Source organism: Gorilla gorilla, chromosome 3, assembly GCF_029281585.2.
Source record: "Gorilla gorilla gorilla isolate KB3781 chromosome 3, NHGRI_mGorGor1-v2.1_pri, whole genome shotgun sequence".
In the NCBI taxonomy this organism is placed as follows: domain Eukaryota; kingdom Metazoa; phylum Chordata; class Mammalia; order Primates; family Hominidae; genus Gorilla; species Gorilla gorilla.
The window spans coordinates 13185931-13211191 of NC_073227.2; the positions used below are offsets into that span (position 1 = coordinate 13185931).

General features: G+C 58.9%; 1 protein-coding gene across 4 annotated transcripts in view; it reads right to left on the bottom strand.

Moving 5' to 3' along the window:
- Positions 1 to 25261, bottom strand: part of SH3TC1 (SH3 domain and tetratricopeptide repeats 1) — a 62103-nt gene that overhangs the window by 24334 nt on the left and 12508 nt on the right. Inside the window, exons 1-9 of one of the 4 annotated variants that reach the window (XM_055385377.2) lie at positions 20567 to 20743; positions 14604 to 14803; positions 10140 to 10214; positions 7368 to 7495; positions 5618 to 5723; positions 3941 to 4087; positions 3031 to 3241; positions 1857 to 1933; positions 242 to 437 (exon numbers count right to left, since the gene is read on the bottom strand). In XM_055385377.2, coding sequence (XP_055241352.2) covers positions 242 to 437; positions 1857 to 1933; positions 3031 to 3241; positions 3941 to 4087; positions 5618 to 5723; positions 7368 to 7495; positions 10140 to 10214; positions 14604 to 14775 — 1112 coding nt within the window. In that variant the 5' untranslated portion in view covers positions 14776 to 14803; positions 20567 to 20743. Of the gene's footprint in view, positions 1 to 241; positions 438 to 1856; positions 1934 to 3030; positions 3242 to 3940; positions 4088 to 5617; positions 5724 to 7367; positions 7496 to 10139; positions 10215 to 14603; positions 14804 to 20566; positions 20781 to 25261 lie in introns of those variants that run through there. The other 3 variants (XM_055385380.2, XM_055385381.2, XM_055385379.2) reach the window with 3 other exon arrangements.

Sequence of the window (25261 nt, forward strand, 5' to 3'; positions counted from 1 at the left end):
ATGGGCAGGTGTGCATTCGAGGGAACGCTCTCCCTGCAGCAGCCCGGAGAAAGGACTCCAGGGAACCCTGGAGTCAGGCACTGGGGCCAAGGGGGCAGCAGCCTGAGGACAAGGGAAGAGACTAGGCGTCGTCCACAGTGACTTTCAGGCTTGTTACCTGGGGAGCCAGGTGGACGCGGCAACGTCCCCTTAGGTGAGATGGGGGTGGGTTCAGGAAAGGGGCGGGGCTCCAGCCACTCACTCGGACACGGGGCCCTGCATGCTGATGAGGCTGCTCCGCACAAACCCCACCTGGCCCGAGGCTGCGTGTCGGCCCACGCACCAGGGCAGGCTGGGCACCTGCGCCCCAAGGATCTCGATGAGGTCGCCACCTCGGAAGGTCATCTCTTCGGGCCCCGAGCCCTGGAAGTCTGCCAATGCCGAGGCCAGGCCCACAGCTGTGGAAGAAAGCCACATGGTGAGTGCCAGGGAGACCAAATGGGGGCCAGAGAGGGCAGACAGGGCTGATGCCAGCCACCCTGAACCATGGGGAATTCATCTTTTGGTTACTAGGAGGTTCGTAGTAAAGCTTGGTTTCCGCAATGAGGGAGGGAATGTCTATGTGGTCCTCAGAGGGGATGTTTTTATCCCTCTGTTGAAGGTGAGAAAAATGGAGGCTCAGAGATGTTGATAAATGAGCCTCGGCCATCAGCCTCCAAGGCCAAGGCTCTTTCCTCCTTTCCTTCTGCAGCCACAACCCCCGGCCCCACCTACTCCCCACCCGGCTCCTGCATGGGGCTTTAGTCCCCCTGACAGGTGCACAGGCCACCCAGACACCGGCAGCTCTGACAGGTGCACAGGCCACCCAGACACCGGCAGCTCTGACAGGTGCACAGGCCACCCAGACACCGGCAGCTCTGACAGGTGCACAGGCCACCCAGACACCGGCAGCTCTGACAGGTGCACAGGCCACCCAGACACCGGCAGCTCTGACAGGTGCACAGGCCACCCAGACACCGGCAGCTCTGACAGGTGCACAGGCCACCCAGACAGCAGCAGCTCTGACAGGTGCACAGGCCACCCAGACACCGGCAGCTCTGACAGGTGCACAGGCCACCCAGACAGCGGCAGCTCTGACAGGTGCACAGGCCACCCAGACACAGGCAGCTCTGACAGGTGCACAGGCCACCCAGACACCGGCAGCTCTGACAGGTGCACAGGCCACCCAGACACCGGCAGCTCTGACAGGTGCACAGGCCACCCAGACACCGGCAGCTCTGACAGGTGCACAGGCCACCCAGACACCGGCAGCTCTGACAGGTGCACAGGCCATCCAGACACCGGCAGCTTGCCACAGAGCAAAAAGCGCTGGACCCGGCATCCAAGGAGAAGGTCTGCTGGCAGTGCCAGCTTTTCATAAAGAGGACGCGGTCACAGTCCTCTGTTAGTGCACGTGGCAAATTCAGCCAGCGCCAGCCCACCTCGGCCCAGGGCCTTCCAGGCGTTTCCCATGGTGACAGAAGGCTAGAGTCTGAGACTGTTGGGTTGCACTGTCTGAGAAGTGGCGTTTGGGAGCTCTTTGGAGACAGTGGCCAGGGGCCCTGGTGCAGCTTCACTGAGCATCCTGTGAGGCTGCACCAGCCCCCAGAGCTTCCTGAGTGTCAGTTATGACCTCACAAGCTGGAGAAGACTCGGTTGGTACAAAAGTAATTGCGATTTTTGCCATTGAAAGTAATAACAAAAACCACAATTACTCTTGCACTACTTAATAGCTATCTCTCTGGCTCAGGGAGGATGTAGGGCAACTTCCAAAATGTTGGTGCTGCTCCCTGGCACACATGTTTCCCCAAAAAAGAGAGGCCCATGGAAACACTTACCCATCAGCGGGTTGCCGGGCATCACAGGGCCACCCATGGCATCGTCGATGGGGTCCTGGGGGATCCTAAGAGCCCACCTGGAGCCGGAAGAGGGAGGTCTTTGCTGCGGGATTTCAGATTTGGGGCAGATACATCCTGTGCAGAGACTGGACAGGCCAGCAGCCCCCAGCAACCTGAGCAGGTCCCTTGCCTCCCCCAACACACACACATGCACACACACACACATGCCTGCCCAGGTGTGTGGCCTTCAGGCCCCGTGCATGTGGCACTGCCCCCAGGGAGCCCCGCACCCCTCAGCCTAGGGCCCTTGTCCTGGAAACACCACCACCCCTGTGGGCCTGGAACCCTGCAGACCTCCAAAGCACCTGCCTCCCCCAGCTCCACACAGTGAGGGGTGAGGGAGATCCCAGCCTGGGGCTCTGGAGGCCTGGATTCAAATCCTAGTACCACTGTGACTTTGCCATGTAACCTGGACAGATCACTCCTCTCTCAGCCTCAGTTCCTTCAGCCAGAAAAAAAAGGAAGCTGGACTAGATGACTGACAATCCCTCTTTCCCAGATGGCAGAACACTCTCAGTGTCCCCTGTTGGGACACCACTGGCCAGAGCACATAGGAAGGATTCTTAGGAGAAGCTCCTCTTGGGTCTCAGTAATGAGAGAAGCCAAGCCACAGCCTGTCACTTGAGACACTGCAAATCAAGAGATTGAGGTTCTCTCTTTGCTTTGGCTACCAGGAAGCTCCAACCCAAGTTAATGCCCCCCGCTTCAGCAAGTGAACAGGAGTTTGCATGTCACCTGTCCTCACATCCCCTGGCTCTATCTGTGGGTCCCGTGTGCCTTCTCACTCTGGATATGCATGTTTTATGTAGCTTCCTCAAAAGGTTTTCAGATGAGCCTGGTGAGAGCTCATGCCACATCTCCTGTGCCATCGAACCCCAGGATAGCCCTGCCAAGTGGATGTCATTGGCCTATCATGCAGCTGGCAGGCCAGAGGCCCAGAGAGGCGGGCCAACTTGCTGAGGCCACACAGCTGGGAAGCAGCAGAACAAGGCCATGGCCAGGTCTGTCCGGGGCCCCCACCATTCCCTGTCCATCCCCTTGACCTCCAGATGACCCGGGCCTGGGAGTCTCAGCGAGGCCAACAGCTCTCAGAGCAGCAAAGGCCGGTACCTACTGATGAAATGGAATCAAAGGCTCTGGGGCGGCCGCCACTGCCACCTCCTCGGAGGACACGCTGGGGCTCGGCGGTGAAGAGTCTGTTTCCGGGGCCGCCTCTCCCTGGGGTGCCCCCGAAGCCTGCCTGAGGGCCTGGGGGCCATTTCCTGCATCCCGGGGACCCGTCATCACTCTCACATGGTGGTCAGGACACAGGACAAAGAAGGGCCCTTCAAAAGGATGGAGGTGGTCACTGAGGGTGGCCGGACTGGGCGCAGCTGTGGCCCTGCCCCCCACACCCCTGCCAGACAGACAACGAAGGCAACACCCACAGGAGTGGCCCCCCCAGTGTCTGCAGGCACAGAGAGCCAAAGGGGCTCAGATGGAGAGGTGGGCCCAGGGCGAGGTCCCAGCTCTGCCTCCATGTGGTGTGTGAGGCTGGCTCAGCCTCAGACCCTCGCCCTGGGCCTCAGTTTCCCTGACTGTGCGATGTGGAGCCAAACGTGGGACCCCCAGGGCCCTCCTCCATAGACTGCCCCAGTGACCCCAGCCACTGCTGGCAGGCCCCCTCCTGCTGTGGTCGGGTAGGAAAGACAGCCTCATGTCCCCTCCTCAGACTCGGGGGCCAGCCACAAGGCCAGGGCAGCAGCCATGTCAGAGACACGAGCTGGGGACTGGCACTAGACAGAACCTCTCTTCCGCTGTTTCCCAGGCACCTCTGTGTCCCTGGGGGCTAGCCAGGGTCTCTAGAGCTAAGTGACAGTGCCACACCAAGCACACCTCCCTGCCTGAAGCACCCCTCAGCCTCCAGAGGCTCCGCGGCCCACAGCCCCAGACATGCTCAGCACAGCGGGATCCAGGCTGTCACCACACGACCCGGGAATGCCCCGCACAGCTGGATCTCGGACATCACCCCATGCAACGCTCACCTTCTTGGATGAGGAGGCTCTCGTGGGTCAGCCTTAAGGCGTTCTCATCCACATGGACTTGGATGGCCGTCTCCTCCTCCTCACTGGGTGAGAGCAGCCAGAAGGCCTGGTCCATGAGCAGGTTTGCCAGGCAGTGATGAGTGAAGCCTGTGGAGGCCAGGCCCAGTCACCCGAGGGCTCCAGAAGAGGGGCAGGGAGGCAGGGAAGCCTGTGTGGTCCCAGGTCGGCCGAGCCCTGCACTGACCAGGTCCAGGGAGACCATGGAAGACACCCACATGCCCTGGGGTGCCCACAGTGCTGGCTACACACAGCAGCCCACGGCCTGACCACCCGGGCTGTGAGAGGTCAAGCCCAGCTCCACCACCCACCAGCGGCAACCGTGGTCAAGTTATCTGACCTCTCCACGCCTCCATATTCCCCTCTGTGAGACGGAGACCATGTGGTCGGGGGCCGTGCAGGCCGCAGGGGGTATGGGCCAGCAGCAAGGTGGGTCTGAAATGCCCATGTGCAAGCCCCGCCCCGCATCATGAGCTGGTATCTGTTTCCATTTCTATCAGGTGAAGCCTTGTCTCTGGGATGCTGCGAGCTCCCCCCTCTCGTCTGGGGCAGTGAGCCTTCGTTCACCGCAGCTGAACTAGGAGGCTCGGTGCAAGCGTAAGGCACAGGCAAGTGATGTGAGAATCCTGCCTCCACACTCAGCGTAGAGTGGACTCTGAAAGAGGGGGACAGGAAGCCTGCTGCCCTCTGGATGGACATCCCCCCACAATGGCCATCACTGTGGATGGGCAGCCACAGATGAGCCACTTCCTCCAAGAACCGGATCAAGAAGCCCACGTCCACAGTGGGATGAGCCTCAGCCCTGCTCACCGGTGCTTGGGGAATTGTGGCTACAATTCTTATTCCCTAACTTACTTAGCCCTCAAATCAAGGGTGGTGTCGCAAGATCCCCAGGGAGGCTCCGTTAGAGCCTGGAATTCCTCCAAATGGAACAGGGAATGTGCCAGGAAGAGCTCACGTGGGTCAGCTTTCAAATAACAGCTTTCCCGGTCAGCACTGAGGCCACCGGATGGCAGCTTCCCTCAAGTTCTGGTAGAGTGAAATTACAGAGGGCAGAGTGTGAAGGCAACTAGAAGCGCAGCCTAAATCATTCCTGTAACAAAGACCCACATCCGTCTACGACTCCGCCTACCCGGCATTTCTCCCTGAGCACCAGGTGCGCACACCGGTGTTGCTATCTTGCTAGTGAGGCCTTTGTGAACCTGCCTGTTCCAAAGCAGAGATTCCTGGCTCATGCCTGTAATCCCAGCACTTTGGGAGGGCAAGGCGGGCGGATCACCTGAAGCCAGGAGTTTGAGATCAGCTTGGTCAACATGGTGAAACCCCATCTCTACTAAAAATACAAAAAATTTAGCTGGGCATGGTAGCTCGTACTTATAATCCCAGCTACTCAGGAAGCTGAGGCAGGAGAGTCGCTTGAACCCGGGCGGCAGGGGTTGCAGTGAGCTAAGATTGCGCCATTGCACTCCAGCCTGGGCGACAGAGCAAGACTTCGTCTTAAAACAATAAATAAATAAATAAATAAACAAAGCACCAATTTGTAATCTAAGTGCACGGTGTGTAACCAGCACCTTCCGACGGGCGTCCCCATGACCAATTCTGGGAGGGTCACCTCTTTACCGAGAGCGTGGTAGGTGGAAAACTTCCAGATTTCTTCAAAAGTCTTAAACGTCACCACGATCCGGTCCTGGTCACTGTGGATGGACAGCAGCCTGGCTGATAATTCCTTAAGAGAAAGAAATAGGAATTCGAGAGGCCCCCAGGAGCTCTGGGGCATCTGTCAGGAGGACAGCGTCCACATGACAGAGACATCTTGCAGATGTGGCCCCGGCGGGGGACGACACACCCAGGGCAGATTCCTTCACAGCCCAAGTCAGCTCCTCCCCTGCTCTCAAGCCAGCCATGGCTCCCCAGAGCCTGTGGGGAGAAGCCCCTGCCCTTCCCAGAGCTCACGTGGGCCCCATGCCCTGGCTCCTCACCCTCTACACCTCCCCCTCAGCACTCTACCTGCCTTATCCCCCACACACCAGTGACCGCCGCTTCTCCCGACCTAAGCTGGTCCCTGTTCGGCTGTGCTCTCAGCCCTGAGTGGCCCCAGCCCCACCTGCAGCATCAGCTCTGATTTCCATCCCCCCGCCAGCATCCCCTCTCCTCTGATTTCTATTAATCAGTGTTGATAGGGGCATGAAAAAATAACAGCAGCTAACACTGGAACTCTTCCACTCGGGAAGTGTGTGTCGGGGGGTACTATTAGAGTCTCCATTTCAGAGACAAAAAATAAGGGCCCGTTTCTTTCTTTTTTTTTTTTTTAGAGATGAGGTCCCACTCTGCTGCCCAGGCTGGAGTGCAGTGGCATAACCATGGTTCATTGCAGCCTCAACCTCCTGGGCTCAGATAATCCACCATTTCACCCTCCCGCAGGTGCACACCATCACGCCTGGCTAACTTTTTAAATTTCTTTGTAGAGACGAGGTCTCCCTATGTTGCTGAAGCTGGTCTTGAACTCCTGGGCTCAAGTGATCCTCCTTCGTCGTTCGCCCAAAGTGCTAGGATTACAGGTGTGAGCCACCATGTCCCGCTGAAGGCCCCATTTCTTATTCAAGGTCTGACCTCTGTCAGTGGCTCAGCTGAGATTCAAACCCGGAGCCAGCATGCTGACCCAGTTCACCTGTGCCCGACATCACGCACGACAGCCCCACGTGTTGAGCAGGTACTATGTGTCCAGCAGCCTGCAGGTGCTTGGTGTGAGTTAATCACATAACCCTCAAGTCAGCCCCCCAGTAACATAATTCTAAGCATCCCCAGTATGTGGCTGAGGAAGCGGAGTTCACAGAGGCTAAGAGGCACCGGCCAAGGCCAGGCTGGTCCAACCCCAGTCAGTGGTGGTAACGCCCAGCCCAGCTCCCAAGCCCCCAGCCCTCAGCCATGGGGAGGTCTGGCAGGTCAAGACACACCCTGTGCCAGCCTCCCCAGAAGGCTGGTATGTGCAGAAGCCCGCAGGAGGCTGGCTTTGTCACCAGAAAAAATAAGACTAACTTCACACTTGTCCTTAACTCCCCATCAAAGAGACTTTGACAGTCCTTGTGGGTGGAGGGCAGGTGGAGAAAGGGACAGCTCGAGGTCCCCTGTTGCTGGGGCTGTGGGAGAGCAGAGGGACGATCACAGTGCCCTCCACGAAGCAAGTGGGAGAAACAAGCCCTCACCACCCACTGGGTATCACAGCCGCCCCTCCAAGGCCACCACTGTCCTGAGTGGCTCTCGCTCTCTGAGGCCTGCCTCCTGTGTCCCCGGTCTCAGACACTGCACCTCAGCCCCTCCCTCCCCCCGACTCCAGCTCCCATCCCTGAGCAGGCCCCAGAGGGCTACTCACCCCAAGCACGCGGGCCATCTCCCGGCTATCATTCTCCAGCAGGCGGAGCTGGCCCCGGAGGGTCTGCTGTAGGCCGGGGTCCTGCAGTCCGCTCTTCCTCCGCACAGCCAGCAGCTGCAGGGTCAGGTCTGGAGGGGCAGATGGAGGTTGGGCAGTTGGTCTGACCTGGGCTGGGAAGTCTGTGGGGCACTGTACTCCACCTGCCAGCCTCCAACCCACACACCTGACCCCGAAGGCCTGGGCAGTGAGCTCCTGGGGAGCCCAAGCCCCGGGTTTAGATCTCAACCTTGCCCCACCCCTATAAAGGCCTTGGACCACTGCCTAGCTCCCAGCCTGTTTCTTTCGGGGTGAGTGCCTGTCCTATGGAGTGGTGGGGACAAGTGGACTCATGTCTCCTGCAGGCCAGGCCGGCACAGAAACCACCGCGCACAGATGGTCTCTCCTCCCTGTCACCATGACCTCCAACCCCTCCCCTCAGCGCTCTGCCCCAGAGGGTTGCTGCATCGGAACTTGCGGGCACAGGACCTGGACAGCCGCATTTAGCAAGCCCCTCCTCCACCCCCATGGTGACTGTAAGGTGGGGAGTCTGGGACCATGGGGGCACCCACCTCCAGCAAACACCCCACAAGCACCTTGAAAATCTCAGTTCTGCCTCCCTAAGCCAGCTCCTCTCCACTTCTTCCCTGTCTCTCAGAGGGCAGAGGGCCCCCACCCCTGCTGGGATCAATGACACCTCCTACTCGCACACCACATCAGCCACCAGCAACCCCATGGGCTCCACCCCCCACCCCACCCCTGCCCCCATCGTGGTTCTGAGCCTTGGCGGGTCTGACCTGGGCAGCTGTCCACACCTGGTCCTCCCTGTCTGTCTGTCCCCTGGTCTGTGCAGAGCCACTGGGACCCCATGACAGCATGGTCCGACCCATCGGCCCTACTCTGGGCCATCCCTGTGGCACCATCCAGCGGAATCTCCCGCAGGGGTGGGCACGTGCTCTGTCTGCTGTGTCCCATTCAGGGGCCACCCGCCACGGGGGCTGTGGAGCTCCTGAGATCCAGCCCCCTCCTCAGTGTCTGAGGTTGGCAATTTCCCACTAGAATCCAGGCTCCCAGGGCTGTGACCCCATCTGCCCTGTGCACTATCCCTTCCCAGTGCCTGGAAACGCTGAGAAAAAAGTGTTCCCAATCCTCCAGGTCAAGACTCAGCCCCAGATCTCTAGGCAGTGGCATTCCAGGGGCTTTGGCCTCTACAGAGCATGGCTGCCCCAAGGGAGAAGGTGGGGAGAGGGGAAGAGAATAAGGAGTAGAAGGGGAGAAGGAGAGCAGGGAGAGGGGAGACACCGGGAGGGGTAGAGGGAGGGAGAAGGGAGAAAATGGTGTGGGGGCGGGTGGAGGGGGAGGGAGAGGGGAGAAACCAGGAGGGGGAGAGGGAGGGAGAAAGGAGACAACGGTGAGGAGGGTGGAGGGGGAGGGAGAGGGGAGAAACCGGGAGGGGGAGAGGAAGGAAGAGGGGAGAAACCCAGAGGGAGAGAGGGAGGGAGGGGAGAGAAACCGGGAGGAAGAGAGAGAGGGAGAGGGGAGAAAATGGGAGGGAAAGACAGATGGAAATGAGACAGAGACAGAGATGGATTCTCACACCTTTGAATAAGCTTAAAGCACCTGCCTGAGAGTTTTCTGCTAGGGGACCCTTGAGCAAACACCCTCACCCCCTATGGGGGAAGGGCCAACCGGGCCAACCTGGAGACTTCTGGAATCTGGAATCCACTCCCCCAACAGGAGGCACCAGCCCATCATTCCACAATGGTTCCTGAGCTGTGACGGCTTTTTTTTTTTTTTTTTTTTTTTTTTTTAAGAATTTGCCCAGGCTGGAGTGCAATGGCGCAATCTCGGCTCACTACCTCTGCCTCCTGGGTTCAAGTGATTCTTCTGCCTCAGCCTCCCAAATAGCTGGGATTACAGGCATGCACCAGCTAATTTTTGTATTTTTAGTAGAGATGGGGTTTCACCATATGGGCCAGGCTGATCTTGAACTCCTGACCTCAAGTGATCCACCTGCCTCGGCCTTCCAAAGTGCTGGGATTACAGGAGTGAGCCACCGTACCCAGCCTGCATTTTCAAATTCTAAATAACTGGTCCTATTGCCTAATGCGTCCTGGTTATCCCGAGTGGCCACCAGCAGTGCTGACCACACAAAAGGAAAGTCAGAGGACAGTCGGGCATCACCGCAAAGGGGAAAAGCCAGCAATGGATGCTGGGGTCTCCATTCCTCCCCAGCGGAGGGTTGGGGGGTCTCCAGGGTAAGGGGCTTCTTACACCTCCACAGCCGGCAGCTTCCTGGGCCCCCTTTGTGGGCTCTGCTCCCCGGCCCAGGGCTGCCTCCCTCCACCTGTGCCCTGCGGAGATCCCATCCCTGGGAAGCCTGTGCCTGGACACCTCGCCCCACGACGCAGTGGGTACTTTCGTCTACCTCTTACCATATGGCACCTGTGAAGCCCCTCCCTGGGTGTCACCCACGGAGCCCCCAGGACCGTGTCTGCCGTTTGTGCAGGTGCACACAGGGATGCCTAGGGGAGCCCCTGGGGGCCACGTCCCCCTCTGGGTGCAGGACCTAGGCATCCGCATTTAACAAGCCCTTCTTTCTATTCCCATCATGATTTTAAGGCGGGAAGTCTGAGGCCACACTTTGAGAAGCCCTGGGTTAGACTCTTGGATGCCCAGGGAGCGGCACAGCCCGGATTTGAACCTGAAGCCCTGTGTAGGGCCCAGGATGTTTACCTGTGGGATAAACCCCCATCTGGCAGGGAGGGGTCCCAGCAGCAGGCCCAGCCACGCAGGCAGGAGGAGCCTCGTCTGCAACACAGCAGGTTCCCAGAATTAGGGGAGACCAAGCAAAGGCCTGGCTCCTCTGAAGGCGCCAAACGCTCCAGGTCTCTCTGCAAGAAAAGAGGTGAGTTCTGTCCCGCACGAGCCGCCTTTCCCACAGCTGCCTTCCTCCAGTCTCCCCAGAGCCCAGCAAGGAGGGAAGCTGCCTGCATTTCCCAGCGTGCTGTGACAAGCTGCCCCACACTCAGAGGCTTAAGACCACACGACTCGTATGATCCCGCCGCTCTCAAGTTCCAATGGGCCTCACAGAGCTAAAGTGAGGGTGTGGACAGGGCCCTGTTCCTCCCAGGGGCTCTGGGGAGAATCCACTCCACGCCTTCAAGAGGCCGCACATGTCCCTCGGCTTGTGGCCGCCACTTCTACTTCCGCTTTGTCACTGCATCTCCTTTTCTGCCTCTCCCTCCTGCCTTTCTCCTACAAAAGCCCTGTGATTCCATGGAGGGCCCACTGGAGCGTCCGGGATCATCTCTCCATCTTCAGATCCTTGCCTTTGATCACATCTGCAAAGTCCCCTTTGCTGGATGAGGTAATGCAGGCATAGGTCGTGGGGATAAGGACATGGGCATCTTTGGAGGACTTTATCTGAGCCCACAGACGGGCTCAGCCTCACAGCTTGTGCAGGTGGGAGCCAGGACATAGACCCCTACTGGTTGCTTGGTTCCCTGCTGGGGGTCACCCTTCTGGCCATTGGTCCTGCAGAGTTTGAATCTTGGCCTGGGCACTTCATCTCTGTCCTGCGCAGTTTCTCTATCCAGGCCTCGGGATCCAGGGGGATCTGATTAGGAAAACCTGCAACTGCAGCGGAGAGTAGTGAACTTCTGTGTGGCCAGTCTTCACAGCGTCCTAGACATCTCACTCAGAGCCCTGGGCGCAGCACAGCCACAGTGGTCTTGGGCCTTGCATTGCGACGGTGTTCACTTCACACCCGCGTTTGCTGACCACCTGCAGTGGCGTGCACTCGCCCGGTGTGGCCAGAGCCCATTCCTAGGCCTCACTTGCTCTGCAGCCCCAGCCCAAGCCCAGAGCTAGGCATGCAGTGGGGGCTCAGAAATGTCTCAAATGGGCCGGGTGCAGTGGCTCACGCCTGTAATCCCAGCACTTTGGGAGGCTCAGACAGGTGGATCACCTGAGGTTAGCAGTTCAAGACCAGCCTGGCCAACATGGTAAACCCCATCTTTACTAAAAATACAAAAATTAGCCGGGCAGGGTGGCACACACCTGTAGTCCCAGCTACTCGGGAGGCTGAGGCAGGAGAATCACTTGAACCCAGGAGGCGGAGGTTGTAGTGAGTCGAGATCACACCATTGCACTCCAGCCTGGGCTACAGAGCGAGATTCCATCTCAAAAAACAAAAGAAAGAAAGAAATGTTTCAAATGGAAAGAAGTGTGTGGTGCTCAGATCTCGACTCCGTTGGCCGATGCACCTGACAGCGGTAACCGAAACACACCCCGCAGATGCCCTCATGGGCTAAGAAGAACGTGTGCTCGGAATTTGAGCTAAAGAATCCAGCAGTGGCCAGCCTGGAGATTCACTCCCTGTCTGAAGAAGATCTGAGCCCCTGGCTCATTGCAGGGAATGCAGGCCATGCAGATCCTGCCCCTTTGCTTGGAAGGGTTGGATGAGGGTTGCCAGGTGGAGGATGGTAGAGGGAGGGTGCTAAGGGAAAATGCTACATCAACTGCATGCTTTTCACAGGGGTCCTGTCCAGCCCGCCACTGCTGAACCACCCTGTACGTAAGTCCTCTCAATCAACCCTATGTCATGGTCGCTGGCTCTGGGTCTCCTCTTCAGTCTCTCAAACAAGGTGCCATCCCTATTGAAGTTGATAGAGTTCCGGCCCAACAGCTTCTAAACACCATCCTCCAGTTCAAAAGCCAGGGCTCCCTGGAAACACGGGGCTGTGGACATGGCCGATCCCAGGGCTATGACAGGGAAAGTGCAAGATAAGCCTGGAACATCTCATGTCCCGGAAAGTGAGGACACACCCACTAAGTGACGTAGACACATGGAAAGCCCAAATCTAGCGTGGTTTGAATGACAAAATAGGTAATGATGTATATAGTATGGAGACTCAATGTGTGAGCCTACGCTGAAATAAATCAATGGATAACTGGGGAGCGGGACAGCTCTTCCTTAGAGTTGAAAGCTGATTGCTGAACGGAGAAGAGTTGCCTAATTAGACAGTCACTGCCTGGCAGTCTTTGTCGCAAGGATTATTTCAGCCAGGCCAGCCCATGATGAGACAGTAGCACTTCATGAATTTGATGAGGAACAGGATATTCACGCAGTTTCAGAGTGTTGTCCCCCCAGCTACTTACTAACTGCAGAGGGGAGAAAAATAACTGTGCAGTGGGGAGAACTGGCAGCCGCCCCTTCTCCAAGGGACCAAAATTAGCGTCACCAGCCAGAGACTAATAGACATCGTCTGCACTGAAGAAACATCACTTCTGCGGGATTCCTGCCCAAATCCCTAATGTGATCGTGAAGAAATAGTAGCTGCACTCGAATCGAGGGACATTCTACAAAAGATCCAAACTGTATCCTTCAAAACAGCAGCCTCCAGATTAAAAGGTACCTCAGAGAGGTCGCGGTCACATCAGAACACAAGGTGTGACCCAAGAATTTTTTTTTTTTTTTTTTTTTTTGCTATAAAGGATATTATTGGGATAAATGGCAAGATCTGAATGAGGCCTGTAGATCAGGTGATGGTGTTATTAAAACCAGGGAATTAACATTGAAATAATTACAATGTGGTTATATAAGAGAATGTGCTGGTTTTAGGAAATATGGACACCTTTTAGGATGAAGGGGCATCATGTCTGCAATTTACTCCCAAAAGGATCAGAAGAAAATCACACACACACACACACACACACACACACACACACACGAGTACACACACAAAGTAAAAGTCCTAAAATGTGAACATTCAGGGAACCTGGGTATGGGCAAATGGAATTATCTGTACTATTTCTTGCCACCTTTGATGTCTATCTGAAATTGTCCAGAGAAGACGAGCAGGTGAAGGAGCTGATGAGGAGCCCCACCCCAAGCCAGCTTTCCCTCGGCCAAGCAGGGAAAGTTTCCTCAGCTCCCCTCCGCTGGGTCCACAGAGATTCACTCCGGGCAGAGGCGATGCCACGGTGCTTTGCTGAGCCTCCGGAGGAGGAAGCACCCAGCCACTCAGGGCAAAGGCTTCCAACTCCTGCCACTCCCCTTCCCAGAGGCTCCCAGCTCCTCCCTGGGCCCCGTGGCTCTGTGGGAGGCTGGCCAGGGCCCTCCTGCGCGTCTCAGTCTCCTTGTGCACTCGTGGCCCTGGGCACAGCCCAGCCCCTTCCTTTCGTGAGGCCTGCCCTGGAGGGAACGCAATTCCATGGCCGGGTGGGCTCCCCAGGCCCAGGCCCCACCCCAAACCTCTGAGCCGCCCTTCCTGCCCAGGCATGCCAGTACCTGCAGACCACTTCCCCTTTGTGATCAGTGCAGGAGGCCATCCACCCCTTCCCATCTCTACCCTCAAGCAGAAGGGCAGGATCGCAGGTATAAAACACTCCCACACCTGGCTGTGAGCCAGGCGACAGCATCTGAGGTTTCCACGCCACTGTCCAAACACATCCTTCGTTCATCAATCCCTTGAACAGTGACGAAGCACCTACCATGTGCCAAGCCCTGGAGTCCCGAGACAGGGACATAGGCAGCTAAGAGGAGACTGGGCTGAGGCTGGACACTGGGAGGACGAGGCCCAGGGACGGGTCACAAACGCAGCTGTCTCCTGCCGGGAGGGGCCGTCCAGGCCTTGGTCTCCCCTGCCTCTCCCCTCGCCCCTTCAGGGTCTCAGGATGGGGGTAAGAGGGGATCCTGGAGATCACCTAGGCCACTCTTCAGGTCTCCTGGGAATTCAGGAAACTGGGCACATGTCCTGGCCCGGCCCCTGACCACAGGGTGGCCTGGCCCGGCCCTTCCCTCTCTGCACCTTGGGTGCCTCCTGGAGAACGAGGATGCCTCATCCTGAGGACTCTCAGGGGTTCCAAGGCCAAACCCATCGGACTGTTTCTGGAATGGTCTCTGAACATGTGGGTTCAAAGGCCCCTGCCTCCTTCTTTGCCAGTTTTGTTATCACTGACGCGTCCCTGGAAAAACACGAGCTGGGCCCTGGCCTCTCAAGTGACTCAGCGGGCACAGTGGCTCCTGTTAAACACACACGGGGGAAGGAAACGAGAAGTGATGGAGAGCAGACCCCAGCCCCAGCCCCAAGAGGCCTGGAGGCAGGCAGGGTGGTGAGGGATGGATGGACGGGGCGGGTGGGGTGGAGAAGTGGGTGGGATGGAGGGCAGTTGGTGAGGGTGGAATGAACTCACCGCCTCTCACCGGCGCCTTGGCCTCCTCGGGCCCCGCTTTCTCCCAGCTCACAGAGGGCCTCATGGCCACAGTCCGGACCTGGTCCCGGCTGCTGCCACCTCCTGAGGGTCCCACAGGACCCCTCCCCATGGGGGTCGACTCCTCAGTGGTCACGGCAGGGAGGTTCTCCATGACCCGCAGAGACTTCACATGCCTGGCCCTGTGGACAGAGGGGGTGTGGTCAGGAGAGGTGGCCCCTCCAGAACCAGCACGGAGGTTGTGTCCAGGGCTGGGGTCCAGAAAGAGAACACCAGCGTTGCTGAGCGCCTGCACCTTTCAGATCCAGCGAGCCCCTCACCGCACCGTGCACCGTGTTGTGGTGGGCGTGATCCCGCACCGCTGCTGCGCCTCCCCTCCCTATCTCGGGTTTGCTGTGCTCCCTTCCTCCACGGGGCCTCCTCTCGCTGGTTTTCTGCCTGGAGTCCCCTTCCCCGTCGAGGCAGAACCCCTGGGTGCCTTGTGCCCCTCCTCAGGAGCCGGTCACTGCCTCTTTGCTGGGCCGTCACACCCGACAGACCATGCTCCTGAAACAGTGCTCCGTCGCCTGTCAGAAGACACAGAAGGACACAGAGTCCCCCTTCCAGCGTCACAAATAGGCACAGGGGCCATGGGGACGGCAGCCTGGGCCAGGGCTGAGGTGCACAGGGGACAAACCCCAGCTGTGGCCACAGGGACGGGGTCAGCCACGTCCTCCTCAGCTCCGGCCTCAGACAGAGGGGCTAATAAGAGAGGAGGATGGCAAGCACATAGTCAGAAACCTGCTGTCCCCAAAGGGAGGGCTTGGTTAAGGGGGGGCCTCACTGTTCACTGATTGTGGGTGGGGAAATGTCCACCCTGCCCCTCCAGAACACCATGGCCAGGGCAGTTTTCAAGTCCAGAGCCTCGGGGAGCAATGGGGATGCAGAGGAACGAAAAGGGGTTCCGTCAGTGCCTGATGTGTGGTGAGAAGGTTTTCCCTGCTGCTGTCTAATACAGGCTTTGCTGCCCCTGCTTGGTGAAATGTGAGGTGGGGAAGAAATAAGCCCAGCGTCCCCCGCAGCTCCTGCCTCCCATCTCCCCGCCCAGCAAGATATTCTGAGCAAACATTGGGACAGACTTTCCGGTACGTGAACTAGTCCCCTTGCTCCTGGCTTGAAGCCCCTCAGTGGCTGGCAAACATCCCCTCTGCAGGCAAGGCATGGAGAACCAGGACGGCCATGCCTCTGACCTCTGTCTGGGAGCAAAAGTGCAAGTCTGGCCTCCTGCTGTCCTGTCACCCCTTTTGTGGTGGATGCTGGGGGGCAGGGCACCCAGGGCTTGCCAGGGCCTCCGTCCGGGCCTCAGAGCCCTGATGGGCCCACGAGGCTGGGGCCTTCCAGCTGCCAGGACAACCCCCAGAGCCTCCTGTCCTTATCCCCATCTCCCACTTCCACCCTGGTCTCTGGGCAGGGAACGTGGCAGGGGACTGGGAGGCAAATCAGGCAGCTGTTGGGGGTGCATGGGGTCTGGAGTCAGGGACAGAGGACGCAGCTGTGAAGGGGAGGCAGGAGGCCCTGGACATCGAGCACCTGGGAAGGGCAGAGAGGCACCCCTGGGAGCTTCAAGCCAGGAGCAGGGGGACGAGTCCATGCACAGCAAAGTCCGTCCCAGTGTCTGCTCAGAATGTCTTGCAGGGGCGGGGAGATGGGAGGCAGGAGTTGCGGGGATGCTGGGCTTATTTCTTCCCCACCTCAGTTTTTTACCAAACAGGGGAAGCTGGGCCTGCATTAGACAGCAGCACGGAAAATCTCACCATACATCAAGCACAGATGGAGCCCAGTTTCCTTCCCCAGCACCCCCAGCCCTCCCCTGAGGCTCTGAGCCTGAAAACCCAGAGGCGGTCAAGACTGACCTCAGGACAGTCCCAGGACAGTAGGTGCCAACTGGCACACCTCCTGGTACCAGACACCTTGGCCCAGCAACCCCCAGGGAAGGCCTACCTCCCCAGTGCAGAGATGGGGAAACTGAGGCTCTGAGGGGTTAGGCAATTCTCAAGCCTGTGGGCAAGCGCACACACACACACACACACACCCGCACACCCGCACACCTGTCAGACCAAAGCAGAAGTTCACACTGCAGCTGCCATCCCTGCCATGCCTTTTCCCACCCACGAGCACCTCCTCCCTCCCCGCACTGCTCTCGGCTCGGGCCACCACTGTGGCGACAGGTCCCTTCACAGAGGCTGCTCCCCAAGAGGCAGCTCCTGTGTAACGTTTAGTACAGGATGAGGAAACCCTCATGGGGGGCAAGTCGGCTGCAGGCAGGGACGAGTGGGTGTCATGTAAGCCCAGCCATCACCCCTGCCCCCACGGCTGTGGCTGTCACCCTGAGAACTGGCCTCCCGGGCCCCAGCTCACTGCATACTTTGGGCTCCATCAGCAGAGCAGGGGCGGGAGGAGCCCACGGTCTAAAGTCCTTGGTTTCAACAACCACCCACCTCCCACACAGAGGGAGGGAGACCCAGGCCTGCTAAGTTGGGAATTTCGACAGAATAGTGATGGTTCCGTGAGGCAGGTTCTATGAGGCACAGAGAGGGTCCCCTAGCCCTGGCCGGGGAGGGAATCCCACAGTCAGGGAAGGCTCCCTGAGGATGCTCAGAGTGCAGGGCCTCAGCCGGATCAGCCCCGGGCCAGCAAGGCTTGCAGAGGCGACAGCCCCTGGCTGTGAAGTGGCCCCGGCACACCACCTTCCATCTGCACACCTGCTCCAACTGTAATCTGATTGATCAGTTTGTGGCCAAATCCTTCCCACCCCCCAACCACCTCTGAGGGGCAGGGACCAGGACCTGTGGGGGCTGGGAATGGTGAATCAGGAGACATCTGACGCCAAGAGGCGCCCAAGAGACCCTCCGGGGAAGCTGTTCGCCCAGGAGTGGGAGCAGGGTGCAGCCCATGAGACTTGCTTTCCAAAGGAGGAAGCGTGCGTGGAACTGCGGATGCAGAACACAGCCTCACTGATCAAATGCCCTGTGCAGCCTGGGTCCTTCACCCTCCCTGTTCCCATGTCCTGGGACCCTGGTCACGCCTGGAGAGCTCTGGGCACCTTCAGGGGCAGTGCAGGATGCCCCGGCTGCCCTCGCCCAGCCTCGGACTTTGCTTTCTCCTCCTTGCTCTGCAAGTCCTGTCACCTGTGGCTGCCTGTGCCCACCACCTGGCCCTGAGTCTGTGGCAGCACCAGGAAGCCCCTGCCTGCAAGGCCAGGCTGTCTTCCCGTCTCCTCTCCGGAAGCACATGGAGGCGTCTCAACAAAGCACTGGAATCCACTCCCTGGGCATGCAAGCTCCCTGGTTTAGGGGGTCTTTCGCTCCCAAAGCCTGACCTCGGAGTCCTCGTCCTCCCATCTCTGCCTCTTTGTCCCTCAGAAGCTGGGTCTTATGTCCCTATAGGCAGAGCAGGAGTCCCAGCAGCCTTTCTCCATCCACTGGCTGATGTCCGGGACACCTGCCTGCCTCCCAGCCCACCACCTCCCCCTGGGTTAGGAACAGGCCTGTTCAAAACGGCATCCAGGGCTTCTCCGGGCCTGGCACACAGCTGGTGCTCAGAGACTGTCTTCTGAGAAAAGGAGGGCTCCCCAGGCTCAGGGAATTTCCCACCTGCTGTTATAACCCTAAGCGTGGGGTTCCTGTGCAGAGCCTGGCGATGAGGAAGTGAGCTCCTTCTCCGCAGCGTCCCCTCCCTCAGCCCTGCAGGCCCAGCCACCACTGCACAAGCAGAGGCCCCAACCATGGGCAGGTGTTGACGCCCCCAGGGGCCAGCTCACCCAGCTGGGGGACCACCAAGCAGCCTGCAGGACTCTCTCCTTCCTGCCTTCATCCTGTTTGTTCAGTTTATCATCAGGACAAACCCTTGGGGGACCCTGGATGGGTCAGAACAGGCTCCAGCCCCAGGCCAGCCTCCAGCCCCGGGGAAAGGGGTGGAGTTTGGCTCCAGAACATGGAGACGTGGGGCCAAACCCCGATGTCTGGGAGGCCTCTCCATGCCTCAATTTACTGAGCCAGAAAATGAGAATGAGCACGCACACCGCACAAGTGGGTCGAGTGGGTTAAAGGGACAGTGCTCCTGGTCCACAGTCAGAGTTTGGTGAATGTGGGTTGGAAGAAGAAGGGAGAGGGCCGCGGCCAGCCCTGAATGGGTTTGGGAAGCTTTGGCCAAGCTTTCGCCAGGCTCTTACAGAACAAATACTTCTAGGGCCATTGAGACCTCACCTATGCCACCAAGCACCTCCAGAGGGTTGGCTTGTCACCTCGCATCCGGGGGTGACACTGTCCTTTCAAAATTCATGCCCCCAGAAACCTCAGAATGGGGCCTTATTTGGAAACAGTCTGCGCAGATGAAGCGACCTTCCCTTGAGATGAGGGTGTTCCAGATGAGGATGGCCCTAAATCCAGTGCCTGGTGTCCTTGGAAGTAAAAGACAGGACACGGAGACACACAGAGGAGCCGGGGAGGAGGCCATGTGACCACCAGGGCGGAGAGTGGACTGATGTAATCACAGCCCAGGAGCGCCCGGAGCCACAGGCAGCGGGAAGAGGCAGGGAGGAGCCGCCCCAGTAGCCTTCTGAGGGACGCCTTGAGTTCGGAATTCCGACCTCCAGAGCCGCGAGAGAACACGACCGAGAGGGCTGTGTCCTGCGCTCTGGCAGCAGGGGAAACCGGCGCACCCGTGCGCTGCTGGGCCCTGCCTTGCTCTTCTGTGTTGTGCGGCCATCGTCACCCGTGTTGCTGGAAGAGTGAGTGACGTCTCCATGCAAAAAACGCTGGCCCAGCGCCCCACACGGGACACAGTTATCATCACTGTCAACAATGGTGTTGACAGTCACGTAATTATGGCCATCCAGGGTGCTCACAGCATCCTCGGCTCACCTGGAGGAGGGAGGCACAGCCGTGCCCCTTTCACGGATGAGCCATCAGCTGCGGTGACTCTACCTGCCCAAGGTCACACAGCCAAGCAGCACAGGTGGGGTTGAACCCAGGTGGTCAGAGCCCAGCCCCCACATACCCATCCTAAACCCAAACCTGACTCGGGCCCAGCCTTGCCTCCAGCCACAGGCTCAGCCGCAGCCCCGCTGCCTGGCGCTGGGAGGCCACACCCTGAGTGGCCGGCCCACATGCAGGCTGCCCCTGGCCCTGGCACTGGCCGACACTGCTAACTCCCCCCAGTGTCACTTTGCTATTCATCTCATCTGAGCCTCGTCAACGGCAAAAGGTCGGAAATTCCCGCTTCACAGACAGGGCAAGGGCTCCCAGGGCTCCTGGGGGATCACACACAGGCCCAGAGGGGGTCTCAGTGGTGTACACACACAGGAGCACACGCCCCGGCACACCTGCAATTGAAGGCTGGGCCCAGGCCCTCCCTGGAATTTTCAGGCTGGAGCCCCTGGTCCAGTTGCTGGTCCATTTGGTTGTTGGAAAAGAGGCCCAGGTGGCGGCATCAGAGTGGCCGGTTATAGCCACCGCGGTGCCGGGTGAGGCTCAGAGGCGCTGGGCTCGCCCTGGTAGGTCTGGCAGTGCGGCCCAAGCTAACCGGGCGCTGGGGTCACACCTGAGGTCCACTGGACTTGGAATCCACTGACAGGCTGGCTCTGCTCCCAGACCCCCAGGGCCGCTCATGCCAAGGGCCAGCATGGGGTCAGGCCAGGTCCCAGAAGCAAGGGTGCTTTGTCAAAGCTGAAATCATTGCCCTCAATCACTGCGGATTGGCCCTGCCAGCACCTGTGAGCTCTGAGTGGGGTCGGCTGAGGGTGCCAACGACCTCCCCGAGGCCCCCAGCTCGCAGTTTCGCTCCACCCCATCCCAAACAGGTCAGAAAAGTCCTCAAGAAAGTGTAAAGATCCAACCATGGCAAGACCGGCAGACAGCAGCCTACTCGGCCAGTCCACGCCCCGCCTGCCCCGGAGCCCCCCATACCTGCGGCGTGTTCCTCAGAGGCAGCTCCCAGGCCCACAGGGCCGTAGCACGCAGGAACCAGGTGGCCGCTCCTGGCCCAGCGCTGGCTGGCCCCACGGGGCTGTCTCCAGCTGGACGGAGCAGGCAGGAGCCGCCCACAGCCAGGCTGACTGCACAGCGGCCTCCGCCCCCTGCTTCCTGCCCTACTTCCTCCCTGTGCCTGAGGGCCGGTGACGGAGAGGCAGGCCCAGGGCGGCTGCACAGACACCGCAGCTGGTTGATCATTAGCTCTTTCCTGGACGAGGTCCAGGCCCTGTCCTGCCTGCCCGCTGCCCAGCCCCCAGGCTCTGTAGTAGAGGCCAGGGGCACCCAGTCCCCCGCCAGGCTGGGATTGGGGAAGTCCACCAGCCACCGGCTGCCTCAGCCCTGCCAGCCTCAGCTCTGATCTCTGTTCCTCTTCCATTTACTGCACACACACACATACGCATGTCTGCACACATACATGCATGCACACACACACGCATGTGCATGCAGACACACATACATATGCATGGGCACACAAAGACTCACAAGCACAAGTGTGTGCACACATGGACAGGCACACGTATGCACACAAACGCTCACGTGCAGTTTCTTCCGTCTCTGCCCGGGTGCTGTCCGGGCCACTGGCTCCATCAATGGGAACATTTAGGGGAAGAGATGGGCTCCCCTCCTCCTCACCGCAAGCTCTCCTTGCTAGCCTGGCCTGTCCCAACGGGTCTACCTCTTTACCCTCCCACTGTCTCCAGGCCTGAGCCAGGTTTGAGAGCAGAAACCTTCCCGGCCAGGCAGACCCAAGGCCAAAGCACGTAATCTCGCCCCTGCCTGCTGAGGAAGCCTGGCCTGGGCTCACGTCAGCTGGGACAAGAGGCAGAACTGAACTCAAATTGCCCTGTTGGCCCCGCCTGTCTGCCTGCTCTGATGCCCTTGCCAACACAGGAGTGTGAGCACCCACGTGGTGGGTGTGGGCTGCTGGCTCCGGCCCAGCTCTAGGAAGTGGGAATGGGAGGGATCCCTCTATCCTGTGCTGTGATAGGTCGGAGTTTTACACACACCTGGTTGGAGAAAACCAAGAATAATCCCTAAGTCAAATAGTGATGTATCCATCTCACAGACAGGAAAACTAAGGCTCAGGGAGGTAATGTGACATGCCCAAGGCCAGTGACCAACAAGAAGATAAGACTGGAACCAGGTCTGACTGGTTCTGAAGGCTTTAGGGCTGGGCTTTTCAACCAAGGCACTACCGACATTTGGGGCCGCATCCTTCTTTGTTGCAGGGCGGGGGGCTGTCCTGTGCACTGGAGGGTTTTAGCTGGTCCCTGGCCTCCACCCACTGGATGCCAGTAGCCCCCTCCTCTAATCATAGCAGCCAAACATAGCTCAGATATTGATCCCCTGGGGGTGAAGTCACCCCAGGCTGAGAACTCCCAGCCCAGGTGAGCTACTCAGGTCAAAGCCCCTCCAGCCCACACCTGCATCCTTCATCCTCGCCCTCCTGTCCTGTTCACCTTTCTCTAATCACAGGCTCTGCCCAGGGGCCGACGCTTACCTCAAGTCCCTGCATCCTGCACGGCGAGCCCTCAAGTCACACCCTCCCTCCTCCCCACTGAGGCCAGGGCCCAGGATCAGGGGTGCAGCAGCAGATGCCCCAGGCATGTCCCCTTGCTACCCCGAAAAGAACTCAAGGATAGCCCAGGTGAGGCCCAAGCCCCTTAGGGGCCCAGCCTCCAGGCTCCCCGGCCCGGCCTGGCCAGGCCCCCTTCCATGCCATCAACACGCTCAGTGAGCACACGGTGGGTTGGGGGGTTCAGAGGCACCAAAGGACACTTTGAGAGAATCCCCAGTGGCAGCAATCTGAAAGTCTGACCCACAGGCAGAGGGGCCGCAGCTCCCAGACCAGCTCTTCTTCCCTGCGGGGACACGGCTCCCCAGCCCCGGCTGCGTCTGAGGAGAAAGATGGTGTTCTCTCTGGCCTCATCGAGGGGCAGTCACTCTATCAGTTTCATGGGGCTGCCACAACCGAGTGCCACAAACCGGGGTCTCCAGACAGCAGAAATGTCATCTCTTACAGTTCTGGAGGCCAAAAGTCCAAAATCAAGCTGTGGGAAGGGCCATGCTCCCTCCGGAAGCTCCAGGGGAGGCCTCTTCCTGCCTGCTCCAGCCTCTGGGGCTCCAGGTATGCTCTGGCTAGAGGTGGCATCGCTCCAGTCTCTGCCTTTGTCTCCACCCAGCCTCCTCCTCTGTGTCTGTGTCTCCTATTCAGTCTCCCTTAAGCGCCCTGTCACTGGATTTGAGGTCCACCTAAATAACCCAAGATGATCTTATCTAGAGACCCTTAAGGAAATTACATCTGCAAAGATTCTTTTCCCAAATAAGGTCAGGTTCACAGGTTCAGGGTGGTCCTACCTTTTGGTGTCAGCTCGGTACATAAGCTGTGAAGCAGGCCTGGGACAGTGGTTAGAAACATTGGCCCCCAACCACAGCCCCTCAACCCCAACAGCCTGCAGTCCCTGCAGCCTGGGGTCCCCTCAGCCCCCTCCTTGGGCCTTGGGGATGGACGATACAAGGTCCGGGGACCCCATCCTGAAGCCCCTCCTGGACTCCAGCCCTCAGCACCCCACCCTTCCTTGCAGACACCTGCCATCCCCATCTCCCACCTTCCTTCTCCCATCAGGGCTCAACTTTCATCCTGCCCAGCCCCCGCCAGCTGGAGGCCTCTGTCCAGCTCCCTCTGCCTCCCCTGTCTCAGGGGACTGGGTAATGCTTCCACCCTTGACAAAGGTCCCACTGCTGAAGCCCAGAGCACTTTGGGAGCTGGATTCTACTGGCAGCTTCCCTGTGGAATGGGTGCAACTCTGGGCACCCACCTCTCCTCCATGTGGGCTGCTTTCCTGGGTGAGTGGCCACCCCCGAGGCATCTGCCACCCCAGTGCCCAGGACCTGTGGATGCCCACAGAAGCACCCAACATCACCCCGCCCCACCCCTCCAGGTCTTCCTCTCCCCACGTCCCCACCAGTGCCACCTGTAGCCTCTGAGGCTCCCTCCCCTGCTCAGCGAGTCTTCTCCACCGAGGGTCACGTTCGTGCCTCGGGTCCAACACATCCATCAACACAACCTCATGGAGTGGTCACTTCCTCCAAGTAGCCCTGGGTGTCACGCGTGTGGGGACGTGAGATTCTGTGGCCATGCCCTGAGTCATCGTAAAGATTAAATTAGACTCAAGGACTTTTCTAACAAGCCAAGCACAGGTGCACAGCTCAGTTACACTGAGATTCTGTGCATGTAACAAATGCCCGTGCCGGGTCCTCTCCGCAGCCTTGGCCCAGCGAGGAGCACAGAGGGGCTGCGCTCGACAGGCAGGTGGGGAAGAACCGACGTCCCTGGGAGGTTAGCGCCTCCTACCAGTGCCCTGGCCTCATCACCCCCATCACGGGATGGGGCTGCCCTGTGCCCCTGCTCAGATGATGGCCCCAAGGGGCTGTGGGGAGAAGTGGGGAGTTGGCGCCCAAGACCACCTGTGTCAACTTGCTGCCTGCCTGTGGCACCTCCTTCTCTGGGCCTCAGTTTCCTATCTGTGACCTGAGACTCAAAGCGGGTGCCCCCAGTTCTCCAGCCTGCTCACACCTCCACCCCTTCTCCAGAGTAGGCAGAACACATTTCCTCTCCTGGCCAGAGATGCTTGGCTTCCCCTGTGTTTGTTTTTCTGGAAGCTACGTTGAAAAAAGCCCCCAGACGGGCTCCACATCCACACACGGGTCTGGAGACATTTCCTCTCCTGGCCATTGTCCCCTGCTGTGGCTGGAGACCCCGTATCCTGTTTGTCTCTGCAGCTGTACTTCTGGCCCAAGGCCGGGGGAATTTTCCAAGAGCCTCCCCAACTGCACAGAGCACCCCGACTCCACAGAGCACACCCAGCGGCCTCCTAGAGGAAGGTGCCTGAGCCTTCAGGGCTGGGGGCTTTCCAAGCACGCCCACCTGGAGGCTGCAGACGCTGGGGCAGAAGCACACACAGCCCTGCCTGCCACAGGACCTGTCCGAACCCCAGCTCAGGCTTCAATTCTCCCGGGACAATCTGTCACTCCTCTGGGCCTCAGTCTCTCCATCTTGCAAATGGTAGAGTTGGGCTTGGAGATTTCTAAGTGCCCTCCAGTTCTGCTCCCTGATGCGGCTGTAATAAATTCAAATTGTCACTTGCCAAGAAGATGCTCAGTCCTTCACAAGGATTGTCATCACATGGGGCTTGCTGATGGCGCCACCAGCTTGACTGTCTCCTGATGCCTGCTGGTGAGTATCTCCTGATGCCTGCTGGTGAGTGTCTCCTGATGCCCGCTGAACTGATTCACAGAGGGGCTAGAGGAGGCATGACCTGCCCAGGGCCACACAGCTCCTATGTAGCAGAACCAGCCCAGATCCCAGTCCTTCCAGCACCAAACCTGTGTTCCTCACCCCTCCCTCAACTGCCCTCTGGGGCTTTCTAAGGTGTGAGTGGAGCAGCCGGAGACAAAGGCAGTGGTGCCCTCAATTGCCGGAAACCCCGGGAAGCAAGTCCTGCCCAGGAGTCTGGGGTTTTCCAGGGAACTTAACACCCACTCCTTCAAGCACCAAGCTCCAGAGTTAATCTTTGCAATGGTGCTCTGGAAAGCAATGACCGTCCTCTGTCCCTTTCCTGATCTCTG